Source organism: Pogoniulus pusillus, chromosome 29 (assembly GCF_015220805.1).
Source record: "Pogoniulus pusillus isolate bPogPus1 chromosome 29, bPogPus1.pri, whole genome shotgun sequence".
NCBI lineage: Eukaryota > Metazoa > Chordata > Aves > Piciformes > Lybiidae > Pogoniulus > Pogoniulus pusillus.
In genome coordinates, this window is record NC_087292.1 from 12,995,450 (window position 1) to 13,010,496 (window position 15,047).

The window sequence follows — 15,047 nt, forward strand, 5'->3', positions numbered from 1 at the left end:
TAGCTGAATGCTTCCTCCTGAATTCTGGCAGGTTGTGCTCAGGGCAGTGCGTTCAGTGGCACTGTTACTTTTTTGATTGGGCATCCCCTCTTGGGACAAGTGCAGAGCCTACAGAAATAAAAGGAGGCAGAGATAAGAAGGCTGGTATAGGGCAAAGGGGAAGGAAGGGGACTTCAGCTGGTCAAGAGCTCCTGAGGCTGCAGTGAGCTGGGCTGTTTCTTCTTCAGTCCTGGGACTTGCCCAGTTTCTCAATAGCAAAACTCAGTGATTTGGGTGTTTCAGCATCAGGCCTTTGCGTGGCTCCAGTGTGAGCACAGCTCGCCTTGATGAATTGCTGCTCTTTGTTTCCTCCCCTCTTCTGACAGTGCCCAGTATCCCAGCCTTCCTACCAACAATGCTCTTTATTGTAGTCAGGCAACTATATTCTGGCCCATTTTATTTTTGCAGTCACAGTATGGATCCACTCCAACAGACGAGTACTTAAGCACAAGCACTTTCTAGTTGCACACTGCTTTACTGTTCACACTCACCCGTGCCTAAACACCTAGTAGGTGGGTGCGAAACATTTTCACAGATGACAAAAAGTCATGGTGTGTGTTTTCCTTGGTGTTTTTTTTTTGTAGGCGCACAATGGGGATCTTACAGTTAGACCCACATGCAAGGCTGGCTTTTCAGAAGAAGACTACACAGCATTTGTCTCCCAGAACATCCTGGAAGGGCAGAAGTTACTCAAAGGTAAGTGGAATAAAAAGCTTAATAGGTTCTGCAATAACTGTATTTTTGAGAGGTGAAAGGAGGCTTGAAGATGCTGGTTTTGATGGTTAAATTATGTTTGTAGGAGGATGAAGCACTAAGTGGTTTACCTGTGCACAGTTTTGAATACAGATGAATCATTCACAGTCCGTGTGCTGTCTGCTTCAGGTGGCTTGTTTGCTGTAGTATGTGAGGTCATCACTTCACTTCTAAGTCTTCCACTCCCACCCCGTCTGAAGGAACTCTGCATTTGATATTTTAGAAAGTATTTTTGTGTATGAAATTCAAAGATCCTTAAATTATCTCTGCTTTGAAATGCATGATAAAGCAGACGTTGTTGTTGGAAATGTGGTAAACAAGCCTACAGACATTCTGTTCACAAACGTGGCATTCATTTTCATTACTGCCCCACTGACAACATGAAAACACAGGCAAAAAGAAACTACCAATTAGCTTTATAGTAATTGCAGGATTATAACCTCTTTTGTGATTGTAAACTCTGAGCTGTTTTTGTAATCCAAATAACAATAGATTATCCTGAGTATTGATCTGTCTCCCTTTCAAGTTAAAAATAATTAAACTACATATTTGCATGATGTAGAAAATCATTGGTTTTCTCCAAGAGAAATTTGAAGATCAAAATCCCCTCCTGCCTCAGCACCCCTCTTGGGTTAAATCACTACGGCAGTTCTAAACACAATCTACTGTGGAAGTTGGGGACCACATCAGGACCTGATGCTGTACTACTCAAGGATTTATAAACCCTCACTACTTTCTCCTGAGTACATTTGCTCACATGTGTGTGTCTGCCAGAAAGCTGGGCTTTCTGTCTTCCTCGAGAGCAAACACCTGCTGTGTTACTTTGATTTCTCTCAGAAGAGAAGGAGGGCTGTCAGTTTCAGCAGAAAGTGACCAGGACTGGTCACGTTTTTTTCTCTCTATAAGTTGGCAATCAGTTTTGTTTCTGAGTGCATTTGTCGTAGTTTTGCTGATCAGGAATTCTCTTGACTGGCCTGGCATCATTTGAGGACATTGGGGAGTTTAATTTGAAAGATAACAAGATAGGGATTTGGCATTGACAAGCCCAAAAATACAGCACCACATGAAGAGAAAAAGTACCAAATGTGCACATATTTAGTAGCAGTTTTTCCCAAACCTGTATGTACAGTGCAGAGCTTTACAGCTCTGTCTGTAAACAAAGTAGATGTTATGCTTTTTAGCTTTGCAAATGATTTGATTAAACAATGGCCTCCAACACTGTAGGAAGTTGTCATTAATATATTTGCTCAGGGGAGTATTTTTTGCAGTTTGGTGTGTGATAAATTGTGCTGCCTGTTTATGTAGGTGGACAACAGGGGTGGAGCAAAAGGTCTGTTAGAGGAATTGTCTGGTAATAAGTTTGAAGGCAGCCTCCTGGCTGTCACTTCATTTCAGTCTTAACTGATAATGTTAAAATATGAAGTGATGTTTAGATAAGCTGTCAAGCTGATTTGAATGAAAATACATCTCTCTTTAATTGTATCCTTTAGGGACCAATTGTATCTTTACCTTAGTTATGGCAAGCCTGCCTGTGGTTTAGGGCTGAGCTAGCCCTTGGGGTATTATATATGCATGCACCACTTGTAAGATTCGTGTCCTCATAACTATTGTCACAAGTTATGTGATTTGTAAGCATGTCAACAGAAGGAGAAAGGAAAAAGTGCAAATGCTGTGTTTGCTAATAAGCAAACTGTAATCTTTACACCTTTTAATCTGCAGTCAAATACATGCTGCTGTTCATCATGGGAAACAAATACATTTAATTGATTTGTACAATAATGGGGGAGAGAATCTGCTCCATGAAATTCTTCTTTGTGCTTATGTTGTTCTTTATGCTCTAGCATGTAAAATTGGTAGTTTTCCAGTTGAGGTTTAATTTTACTTCCTAACACTTGATATGTCTGAAGCATAAAGTGTTTATCTCTTTCTTCCATCTGGGTGAAGTATTGTACAATAGTTCAGACCAAAAATGGGTTCAGATTGCTTACATTATCGTGTTTGATAGATTGACATATGTACTGTTTCACACCATCTTACCACGCAAAGCTCTGCTGCCAGCTACCACCATCTTATTCATCAGCATTCAGTAATTCATCTGCAGACCAAATGGGTCTGTATGCCTGAAAAAATGTAGGTAGGAATTCACCTGTCAGTGCTTTCATGGAATTGGGTGGGGGAAGAAATGTGTATGTGGTTCAGATGCTCTCAGGGCATTGTGGGCAACCATCAATTCTTTGTGCTGTGTAACCCACACTTTGTCCTTGGGAAGGAGATGTGGGGAGTCCTGGGGCAGTCTGCACTGCCTAAAGGGTTGTTCACCAGTCATCAGGCAGCATGTAGACCTCAGCATAGCAATAAACTTCAGCCAGCATTAGGAAGTTTAGATGCTTTATGGTTCAAGAGATAAGCTATGTGGCAATAATCCTAGCATTTCCCTTTTAAGCTTTGTAATATCCAGCTCTCAAATGTATGCAGTGTTATGAATGTATCAAAATGAAAGTGCTTATAGTATTCTAGGTTTGAATCAAGTTAAACAGATAATGACTGCTTATAATTGACTTATTCCAATGGAAATAGCTTAGCCTTAATTTGACAACAAGAGCTTTTACAGAGTCATTGTTTTGTTATAAGTATGTCATAAGCTATTAGCTACTACTTTGTGGTTCATCTTATTTGCCTGAGTCAGCTCTCTAACGTCCCCAAAACATATAGATTCTAGCAGGAGCGATTTGTTACACAGTAATTAACTTGTTTATGATAAATAGATGGGAGAAGTGTCACGGCATTTTGTTTCATGTATAAATGAAAAGCAGCTGCATTCTCAAAATTTCACCTAAATTAGACTTAAAATAATTTTCCCCAGTGGTGCCACAAATACCACATCTGAGATGACACTGCCAGCACTGTAGCCTCATGATAGGGTATTAGCTCGGTTGATTTGTGGACCCAGTGCCTTCCTTAGAAATGCTGCCCCTGCATCTCCTATTAAAAGTGACTGGGGTGTAATCTGGTTTTTTTGTTGTTGTTGTTGTTGTTTATAGGATAATAAACTTAGTCTTGATCACTGATGCATGATAATGTTTAAAATGGGATCGTTAACTATTTTCTTCTTTAGCCTGAGGAGAAATCTCAAAGCCTGCAGTATGGCAGAGGACGATTACTGCATGGGTATCTTTTTCTCTTTGTTAATTATTAATGTTAACTTAAAATGGTGAGAACATTGGTCCTCAGGGGTGGGGACCAATGATGTGCAGTGCTGTGCTGAAGACTGTTCTGCACTGACTCAGGGGATCTGATCCCTTCGTGTGAACTCAGGTGTATTGGAATGATGGTGACTAGTGGCCTCCTGGGGAGGGAGAGACATAAGGAGGAGAATGCTAAGAGTGATACCAAATATGATCTGGGAGGGGCTGTTAACTCTTGATTTTGGCTTTATGCTCTTTTCCAGTTCTTTAATATTTATTTATTTCTAAAATTGCAATTAACCCCCCATTTTTCTAATCCAAGTTTTATTGGTGTGCTGTGAGACCGTGGCAACTGGTGGTGGGTGGAATGACATCGTGGTGTTAGGTGCCTTATTTTTCCAGCCTAGTGCCATCACAGCTTTAGCAGGTCACCTCTCAGAAACACAGCCAAACAACATCACTTAGCTTTTCCCTACAACTGGGAGACAGCATCAGCAGTTGAGATGCCCAACCCCTCTTCTGTGTTTTTTTTCTGTACATCTCTTCGTCTGCAGTGATTCATGTTTCTGTTGCCCATCCTAAGTAGTGCCTATACTGATGTAGCAGGATAACTTCGCTTGTGTAGGCAGTTACGTTTGGGTAGCAGTGTGTGGAAGCAGCTTATTTTCATACGGGAAGATGAATAAACTGTGCCAGCATGTTCTGCTTTAAGCAAGTGCATGAAATCCAAGGTAGCCAAGCTTCATGCAAATGTATAAAAACGTAATTCCTTCCATGCTAGGAATTTTACTAGTGTTATTTTTGGTTGAAAACAAAGTATTTAAACTTTACTGAAATACATGTTCTTTTTTCATAAGTACTCAATATGGAGGCCATCTCTCATAAGTGTTTTTTTTTAAGAGGTAAGACTTCCTTCATGGTCAAAGATTTTGTTCTCCCTGCTGAGGTTTCAAAACCTTAGAATCATAGCGCTATTTTGATTTGAAAAGACACATTCAGCTCTCCACCTCCAGTGGTAACTTTTAGGAAGGCTGCAAATGTTGTTTAGAAAGTATAGAAGAGATAGATGAAAAAAAAACAAACAATTCAAATCTTCATGAAATAGTGTAGAAGGAAGCATTAAAGTAAATAACAAAAGGGAAGAGGGAAAACTTGAGCAAGCCTTTGCAAATTGTTTGGGTCTGGTTGTAGTAAGGATATAGACTGTTCCTCCTTTTGGAGGTAAATGTGCTGCATGCTTGTGGTTAAGGTAATCTAGGAACTTGTGTGTGGTGTGTTAGTGAAATGTACTAACAGTTCTACTTGAAAAGAATCACACAGCCCCAAAATGCTATGACATGCAGGAAATTTGTCCTTTGTGAAAGCATGAGGCAAATCTTTGAGGAGGAATTCTGATAGCTTTATGTGTCAGAGAGAAGGAGCATGCCCCTGAGGTGATGAATAGTGACCTGGCATGCAAGCAGTGTCTGTGGTGTTGTGTGGCTCCAGTATGTGAATCACTCTATGGGGACATTCTGCCTGTCCACATGTCTTGCTTCCTGCTGTGCCAGAAACTACATTGGTGCTTGCCTATTGTTAATTCCAGTAGAAGCTTGGTTCCTAAGGACATCTGTAGGTTGAGGTCTATCTCTGAGGAATGCTTGGAAGGATGCTCTATGCTGAGGATGTCCTGTCTGTGGGGTGCTTACAGTGCCACCTCTGCACTCAGTCTTGCCCGGGTCTTCTGAGTGCCCTGTGGTGTGTTGTATGGGTGTTTTTTGGAAGTGAAGACCATGAGGAATGTTGGGATTTGTTCTGGTATTGGGTGGGTTCTTGAGCATATCTTGAGCGTTGCTTGGTCCTTGTAGCAGTAGGGATGCTCTGCTGCAGCCCGCTGAGAGATCCAGTACCTTTTCTGAACTGCTTCTAGTTTGAAAGGCAGGGACTTTTCCATTCATGCTTTCATTATCTTGTGGTTTGTGATTCTGCATGAAAAGCAGTTGCTGAACTTATCATAGACGTAATTAGCTTCACGGTTCCCTAATAAAATCTGAAAGTAGGAGAAAGTCCACTGGGAAGCCAGAACTCTTTCACTAACCCTCCTTCATTCCTTTCTTGGAGGAAAAAAGAGTCAGACATCAGCTTTCTGTGTTAAGTTTGTACATGCTGCAGTGAAGCTGCTTCTCAGAAAACACTTCTCCCATTCCACAGGACAGCTTCTTTTGAAAGCAGCTCCTCTTGATAGGCATGTTGCAAATCAAAACCATAATTTCAGTGAGTTTCAGAGGAGACCCCAGAAAGAACTGCCACAGATTGGGGAACTGCTGATGCCTATTTATTTTTAATGTTTTTCTTCTGATCTAACTTCTGACACAAAAATGATGTTTCAGATGACATTTTTATCTAAATAAAATTGCAGTTAATGAGACCACAGTAGTCAATAACACTCTGTAGAGTTAATCCCCTTACACTGTTTAAGAACTGTATATATTGCTTTCTAGATCAGAGCTTTGAACCAAACTCCTCAAACCCAAGTAAAATTACTTTTTTTCTGCATTCTGGGGAGCTATCAGATTTTTATCTGCTGCTCCAGCAACAAACTCTGAATTTATCTTCTTTTATTTTAACCTTTTTTATAAGGGCTTTGTCTGATAAAGAATTGGCTGCTTCAAATTAGGCACTCTAAGAAAAGGTATTAAGGAAACAAATGAAACAACAATCTGTATCAAATAATTTATTCCTTTATGCCTAGACTTCTAGGAAATAAGTTATGACTGAAACAGTATCAATTTGTTATTTATTACCTGCCATTTTGGACTCCAAACCAATAATGGGAGGTCTTTTAAGGTTTGAAAATGTTCATTTTAAAGTCACTTCTGTGTTCAGAAACTGGCTAGCCCTGACAGAGCTCATGAGCCCTGATCTCACACAGCAGATGCCGAAAGCATTCTGGAGATTCTGTTTTGCATGTGGTAAATGAAAATTATTTATTCTAGCACAAAAATATTTTCTTGCTTAATTTTCATTGACCTAATGCCAGCTTTCATTGCTTAATTTCATTGATATTTATGTGCAGTCCTCCTTCTGCCTTAATTTCTGCCCTGGAAATGAGTATAATGTTTTTCTAGAGGTAGCTTATTCATTGCAAACTCAAGCTGGTACTTAATTCGACAGTAGCATGGGCCATGTGCATAGCTCACAGAATATTTTAGTAATATAGATAATGCTTAGAAGTCTTAATATGAAGGCCAAGAAGAGATTAAAACTGCCGAGGATGGGATTTGATTGGAAATCTGCTTCTTAATGCTTCTTCATGTAATAGACTGAATTAGAGTAACAAGGAAAGAAGGGAGTTTCTGTTCAATCTGAGGTTCCTGGGATTTTCAGAACTGGTGCTATTTCTCTAGAAAACCTTTTAGTTTTCATTTATAGTCAATTGGAAAGAGTGAGAGCTGAGACCAGAAAGCAGTGTTTGAAAAATGAAGACCAGTATTTGCCTCTAGGATGTCCAGTTCCAAATGATCTGACAAGGGTTTTGAGATGAACCTGTATCCATGACAGGAGACTGATTCCTCCAGGAGCTTGATCTTGAGCATTGGCTAGAGAGTTTGAGCTGGCTTGATGGGTGTCATCTGTGTCTGTTTTGGTTTATTTTATATGTAAACCCTCAGTGCATGTGCTAATTTGAGCCTGGCTAGGGTATTTTAGTGAGAGGAATTAGATTATAGGCTGTGAAGAGGAAGCAGTGGTGATGGCTACTTCATTCATAGGCTTGCTGAGATGTATAAAAACGAGAACACAAACATAACAGAGTTGCTCTCTGGCTCTGGCTGCATGCCCTTCTCTCTCACTAACCTGCTAACTAATCTCTCTGCTTCTTAACCCCCCTTGAACGTCTGGGTAAAGGTAGAGGGGTGGAAGGGTGGTTGGGAGCTTCTCCTGGGGACTCAGGTTTCTGGGAGGGCTGTTGTGTTTCTGAATTACTTTTTAACTTATATGTTTCTGTCTGTAGCTGTATAGATTGTAAATATCTGCTTGTGTATTGTGTGCTAAGCTGTAAATATAAAGCTTCACACTTTAACTGCCAGCTTGGCTAAGTCTAGTCTGGATGATTTTCTAAGTGGGGAGGGGGGTGGGTGACACCCAAACCATCACAGTGCATTAGCCACAGGTTTTGAAGAGCATTTTTTGGACTCTCAGTCAGTTTTTCTGTTGGTGTTTAAATGATGTCCCTGTATTATTTTTTCTTCAAGTAAAACTCAGAAGTGTCCTTGGCCAGCCATGCCATGAGGGGGTTTTCTTGCTGCTCAGTACAATGTGATACATTGCTTTTGATATTTTGTTTAAATATTTATTTAGTAGTTTTTCCAAAAGGAGAGGCTGCAAGAGCTGGAATTGTTTGGCCTGGAGGAGAGGAGTCTCAGGAGAAGGCTTTTTCGTCATGTGTAAATACCTCATGGGAGAGTATAGAGTTGATGGAGCCAGACTCTTCTCAGTGGTGCACGGGGAAAGGGCAAGAGGAAATAGGCACAAACTGCAATGCAGGACATTGCACTTAAATAGGGCAAGAAACTTTCAGTGTGTGGATTATCAGACACTGGAGGAAGTTGCTCAAATGTTGTGAAGTCTCCGTTCTCAGAGCTACTCAGAACCCAACTGGACAGAGTCCTGGAGCCTTCTCTAGTTGACCCTGTGCTGAGAAGGGACTTGGATGTGGTGCTCTGCAGAGATACCTTCCAGCCTGCACTGCATTGATCCTGTGAAACACTTCACAGGTGAATATATGAAAAGGTAGAGTCATGGACTGAGCTTTCCTGCAAATACAGATCAAATAACTTTAAATAAAAACATTGTAGCAGCCTGCAAAAAATGATCCTTACAGGGAAATTGTGTTTCTGTAACTTGTTGGAAGCATAACCTCTAAAGAGAGAATAATTGAAACACCAGGGACCAGCATTCTGCTCTTTACTTCCATTAATGTCCAGACTTAACTTAGGCATAGTTTGTCTCCTGGCGTAAGGAAATGTTGCACTTAAAAAGCTCTTGGTTTCCTATTTATTTTTAGTAGAATAGAAGGAGAACATACGGAGTTTCTGTTTTCCCAAAATATGCCATTAGTGCTGGCTGCTGCCTTCTTTCAGCAGAATATTTCCCAAGTGAGTTTTCCACTATGTAAAAAATAGTTGGGTTGAACAAGATTTCCTTTTGCCACAGGCTTTATGATTTTCTTTGCTTGCATTTGTTGTCCCTAATTTATTTATTAATTTTGAATTGCAGTTGCACAGAGGGAGAGAGAAGTGGCAAATGTTCTGGCATATGGGCTGCACTGTCATTGGAAACAGCGACTTTCAGCTGCTCTTGCTGCCCCATGCCTCATGACCCCAGGCTCCAGCATCTCTCTGCCAGTCTGTTTAGATTCCTGCTTTCTGCTCCCTTCCAGTACACAGTTTTAATTATTTTTTGGTTTGCCCACACTACTTTCCTGCCACTGTTCCTCACCACTTGCCAGCATTCTGTGTCAGAGAGCCAGTGGCAGTAATTCAGCACTCTCTGTTAGTTGTGCTGTGCAATAGCTGCTGCTCGGAGGGGTCACATAAGCTACAGCCTATTAACATTAGCATGGTAATAGCAGCCGCTATGTGGAATGCACAGTGGGAACGTTGGAAGCTTCTCCAAGAACCCTGAAGATAAATGTGAGCCACCCATGAAGGGGAAAAAGAGGAAAAAATGCCCTTTCTGCCTTGAAATGATCCAATCTGTGTCATTTCATTGGTACACATAAGCACTGCAGTCATTAAGGCTATTACTATGTCTATTATAAATCACATTTTTTTTGTAGCAAGTCATAGGGTAGTCACAAAAATTACTTTTAGTCTGACATTTTGTTCTACTGAGTTTGTAGCTATTGCAATCCTTGTTAAACATGATTGTCTTAAAAATAATTATGAATATAGCAATTATCTGAAGATAAACAGTCAAGATTACAAAGACTGTTCCACACAAAGCGATGCATTGGCTGGCTCTGCTGGTTCATGTCTAGAGACTGTAGAAGGCAGGTCAGTGAAGCAAACATTGGCTACTTCACCCTGTAGCAGTGAAAGCATACTGGGTTTCTCAATACATGAAGAAAAACATCAAGAAATGAGCTTGAAGATGTTAAAAGTTAAATAGCTGCACTTGATACAATTCCAATTTTTTCTGTTTTAAAGCATAAAATAACCTGCTTGTTCCTGTGGTTAGTGGGTAACTACCCCGATTGTTTGATACCTGCCTTGCAGTTGCTTCTGGCTGTACAGGTTTTGAGAAGGCTTGCTGATTTCACCAAGAGCAGTTTGTGGCGTTACCTGCACCTGCTCATTGTCATCTATTCACTGGTGTTTCATGGAGCTGTAGAAAAACAGAGCTGGAGGAACTCAGGAGGATATCTACTGCACGCTCCTTCCTCAAGGCATGAGCAGCTCCCTTGTAATGGGTGTGTCCTCAGTATGGTGTTCAACATCCAGTCATGGGGACCACAGCCAGTGTCTAATATTGCTTCATTTCCATCACGTTTAAGCTGAAGCTGTCTTGGTGCAGTTAAAACCTGTTGTGTTTGTCTTAGTCATCATAGACACAGAACAGTTGTTGCTGGTTATTTATTTATTCCCCCCCTTCCAACATGCTCAACAAATACTTTTTTTCAGCTTCTGTAGGCTGAACCACTTGTTTGTTCCCTTTTGTGTGTCGTGACTGAGCTCCCTTCTTTTGAGTCCTTGAGTTTGCTGCTAACTTGGTGCTCCACGTTGATCTCACGAAGCCAGCCAAGTCTCACAGGACCAGGCAGATAAGGAGGAATACTTTGCCTGTTTTGCAGGCAGTACTCCATTTGACTTATCTAATGTATGATTGTTTTTTTCCTTAACAGTATGACACTGTTGACTCATGTTCAGCTTGTGATCCAGTATAACCTCCCACATCCTTTTTTCTGAAGAGCTGCTACCTACCCAGTCATTTTTCAATGTGTTGTTGATCAATCCTGCTGAATTGAGTTACCTTGCGCCTCTTCTATGGAATTTTTTTGATTGACCTGATCTGACTTGTTAGGATTGTTTTTGAATTCTAATCTTGACCTCCAACAGAGTTGCAGTTGCATCCTGCTTTCCTATTGTTTGCAGATGTAGCGAACATATGCTGCGTTCCTTTATCTGGTGTGTTGATAAATGCATTGAACAAAACCAGTTCAGAACAGACTGTCACAGAGACCATGTGATAGAGCCTTCTGCTTTGACCATGAACCAGTAAAACTGCTGCTCTGGGTAAAGGCACTCAGCCTTTTATGACTTGGTGTTACGTATCTGGGATCTGTAGGATCACAAATCTAGATGTTTCAGCTGGTCAGTACTTTTCCTGGCTTTTGAGAGTTGCAAACGCTGGGATCTTTGAATTTTCACCATCTAGAAACATGTCAGATAAAAGCCTAAGGAAGGTTCATGGAAGTTAAATAAAATGCTGTGGGAAGGAAGGGCTGCTTCAGTTCTTAGTACCAGGCTCAGTTTGTAGGAGTTTTTAACTGCACCTACTCAACTGCTGGCCAGCACCAGAGGTCTGTGTCCAGGTTGCAGGACATGCTTTTTAGCCTGGCCTCCTTCAATACCATTGTATCTACTCAGTAGAGCACAGTTTTGTTGAAGGAACTGTTTCTAATCTCAAGGTGAGCTGAAAGAACAGGATTACATGAAAGCTAAAGTAGTAAATGGGAGTTGTATCTGTATATGTATGGATGAACTCTTTGATATAGTCTGTTTTGATGTACTGAAGAATTTTGACCTTTTCTGCATCCCATTTCCCATCCTGTCGTCTGTCTAATCCTGTAGTGTGTTGAGGGCAAGATGTTTGCTCTACATCAAACAGTTCTGTAGTGCACTGCCTGTTTTTATTGTGTCTCTTATTCATAGAGCTTATTAGAAGTCCCAACCCACACTTAAATATTTTACTGTTCAGTGTCTCTGTTTAATTTTGCCCATCATGCTTGTGTGGTTTTGGTAAGTGAAGAAAGCCAGATGCATGCTGATCTCCATGTTGGAGGAAGAGACTCCCTCTGCTGCTAAGATCTGATTCTGGAGTATTTCACCTTGGGGAGGGAAGAGAGTAGGGCTAGTGAATTTCCAGATGGGAAATTATTTATAGAGTATTTCCCTCCCCAGAGAAAGTCCTTCCCTGGGGAACTGAAAAAAAAATTCATCATTTCAGGTTCTGTATGCCTTGCTACTTTGAGGAGTCTAATTATTGCTGGCTGGTCGCTTAGCTTCCATGAAAACAGGAGGTTTACACAATTACACATTAAATGCAACTGTTCTGTTCATCTCAAAGCTTTATATTTTTTAACTTAGTGGCTACATTACTTGGCTGAATTAAGACTTTATTTATCTTTCCATGGACATCCAAACATTTTTCAACTGATTCACTGCTGCCTTTTGCCTTTTGACCCTCTCTGGTGGATAAAGAAATATGGATAAATGACATAGCAAAAGGGTTTTTTATGTTTGGGTTTTTCCTTTACCATGGAGAGAAGGGACAGGTTTGAGGATGAAGAAATGTATATGGTTGCATGAACAGAGGAGAAACTATAGGTCATGGCGAGTCTTATTCTGTTGGTATCTTCAAAGATGTCAACTGTCAAAACTGTTTGGATTTCACCCTAAAATTTCCCTTTACTGTGTTCAAGATACAAGAAAGCCTCACCAGGAGAAGTTTAATGATCTCTAACTCACTAGACATCTACATGTTTGTTCAAATAACTGAAAGTGCATAGGAGCTTGATTAGCTCTGTGCAAAGTTTACTGAAAGAGGATTGGGGGTTTTTTTGTTTGTTTGGAGTTTCAGACGTAAGAGAAATGGAAAGTTGAAATGCTGGATGCTATACTTGGTGATAAACAAGCAGCTCTAATAGTGCTGGGTGGTTTTGATATCTCCTGACTCGAAGAAACCTGTGTGGGAAGGTTGTGTGAGTGGTGAATTAACTCTGGGGTCTGGCAGAGCTCGACGCAGATGATGTGTTTTACTGGAATGAATTTTCTTAGTATCTTCAAAAACACAAAGTTTCATTTTCCCTTTCTACTGTGAATTAAGGCATAATGTCAGGTGTATCCTGTTAAATAGCAGCAGAACCGAGCAATAGTGGTATAGCTGGTTTTACCTTTACCACAGTACAGTCGGTTTCATTGCCTGGGAAGACATGATGATGAGGCAGAGTTCTGTTAACGCGGCAGTAGTGTCCTTTGGCACTGCAACTGGATGAGGGAGAGTTTAACATCTGTAGAGTGGGGCTGCTTCTGGCAGAAAGAATAGAAAATTAGGATAGAGGTGGGTGGGAAGAAAAGGTGTGAAATGCTGAGTGCCTGGAGACTTGTGTACCCCACAAAGCTGCTGGGCCATGATCCATGTTGGGTCTGGACAGTTCACGAAGTGGTATGTATTCTGAAGAGAAGAGAACATTTCTGCAACAGTTTATTAAGTCAAAGTGATTTTTTTTTCAACCTTTCATCTGCATCAGAGTCCTTTGTGACCAGTCTTTTATTGCAGTATATCTGTCTGCACCTCCAAGAGAAATTTGTAGGGAATCCACACACCAGGAAACCTACTGTGCTTAGAAGAGCTGTCCTGAAAAAGAAAAAAGGGGTGGGTGGGGAAGCTCAAGGTTATATATCAGAATCAGCAACACATGCTCAAATGAAGTTAATATCTGATGAATATCGGTTAAGTACTTCTCCAACTAATAAATAGCTTAGGAGGTATAAAATTTAATACTCCTGAAATTGCAGAAGTCTTTGAAGAACACTTTTAAATTGGACTCATTGGAAGCAGGAGATTTAACACTGACCTGTTCAGAGGTAAGTACTGAGGAAGATAGGATGGAGTGAGGCTACATTTCTTGAATATAGAGGCTTTTTTGCTTAAGCTTTTCTTTTGTTAGCTGGCTTTTGAAAATTTATTTTCAAGTTCTTGTGTAACATGGCAGCCAAATTGCACTAGTAAACAGTGTCCTGTTTATTTATAAGCTTAATTCTATGTGGTTTAGAAGGCTCAGCTGGCTTGGGAGTTGGGTCACTGTTCCACAGCATATGAAGAGTAACTATGTACATTTTTCCACGTAGTGTGATGGTTTGGGTGTTCCCTCCCCCCCCCCCCCCGACTTTGGAAATCACCCAGACTAGACTCTGGAAATTGAAGCTTATTATTTACAGCTTAGCACAATATACAAGCAGATATTTACAGTATATACAGTTATAGACAGAAATGTAAAAGGTAATACAGAAACACAACTCCCCTCCCAGAAACCTGAGTCCCCAGGAGGGGCTCCCAACCGCCCCTTCACCTTCCCCCTACCCCTCTCAACGTTACCCCAGTCCCAAGGAAGAATTGAGATTCGGCCAGGGGGTTAGGCTGCAAAGTGGATTAGTCAAAGAGGCTAGAGAGAGATGCAGCTCAGCCAGTTCCCCAGCAGAAGTAGAAGCGAGTGCCCTATCTATGTTTTGTTTGTTATTCTTATATCTCTCAGCAAGCCTATGAGCAAAGTAGACATCACCACTGTTTTCCTTTCACAGCCTGTAATCTAGTTCTTCTCATCAAAACATTCTAGCCAGCTTCAAACTAGCACAGATAGCTATACCATAAAGTTCTGCCTGTTTTCAGTCCTAAAGCATGAATCTGTTGCCTACTTAAGATTCTCAAGCACTGGAATGATTCTTCCTTTCCTTACATTCTTTCCCCATCATGGTCACCTATGGGAAATGAATGAGGTATGTGCACATTTGAGGACAGTGTTGGGCATAGGCAGAGAGCTTTTGTTATTATGGATCTTTTTTTGAGAGGTGAGCAGATAAGCAACAGAAAGTGCTCTGAGGTCATGCAGTAGTTGCAAGTTTATTTGGAAATGAGAGCAAACCAGCCCTTTTTTCCCAGCTGGTTTGCTTCTTGATGTTTTTCCCAGTTGGGTTTTTTCCTAATCCCAATGGCAGTAATTTTTTTTTGGCACTTAGAGTCAGGAGGGAGGGAAAAAAAAAAAGTGAAGTAATACATGGCATTTGTTTTGGCCCCAGTCACGACTCATAA

The 15,047-nt window shown here is 40.8% G+C and overlaps 1 protein-coding gene across 2 annotated transcripts in view; it reads left to right on the forward strand.

The window, feature by feature from the left end:
• Nucleotides 1-15,047, forward strand: part of CDH4 (cadherin 4) — a 535,396-nt gene that overhangs the window by 1,682 nt on the left and 518,667 nt on the right. For both annotated transcript variants that reach the window (XM_064167488.1, XM_064167487.1), the window contains exon 2: nt 624-735. In XM_064167488.1, the coding sequence (XP_064023558.1) occupies nt 624-735 (112 nt within the window). The remainder of the gene's footprint in view (nt 1-623; nt 736-15,047) is intronic.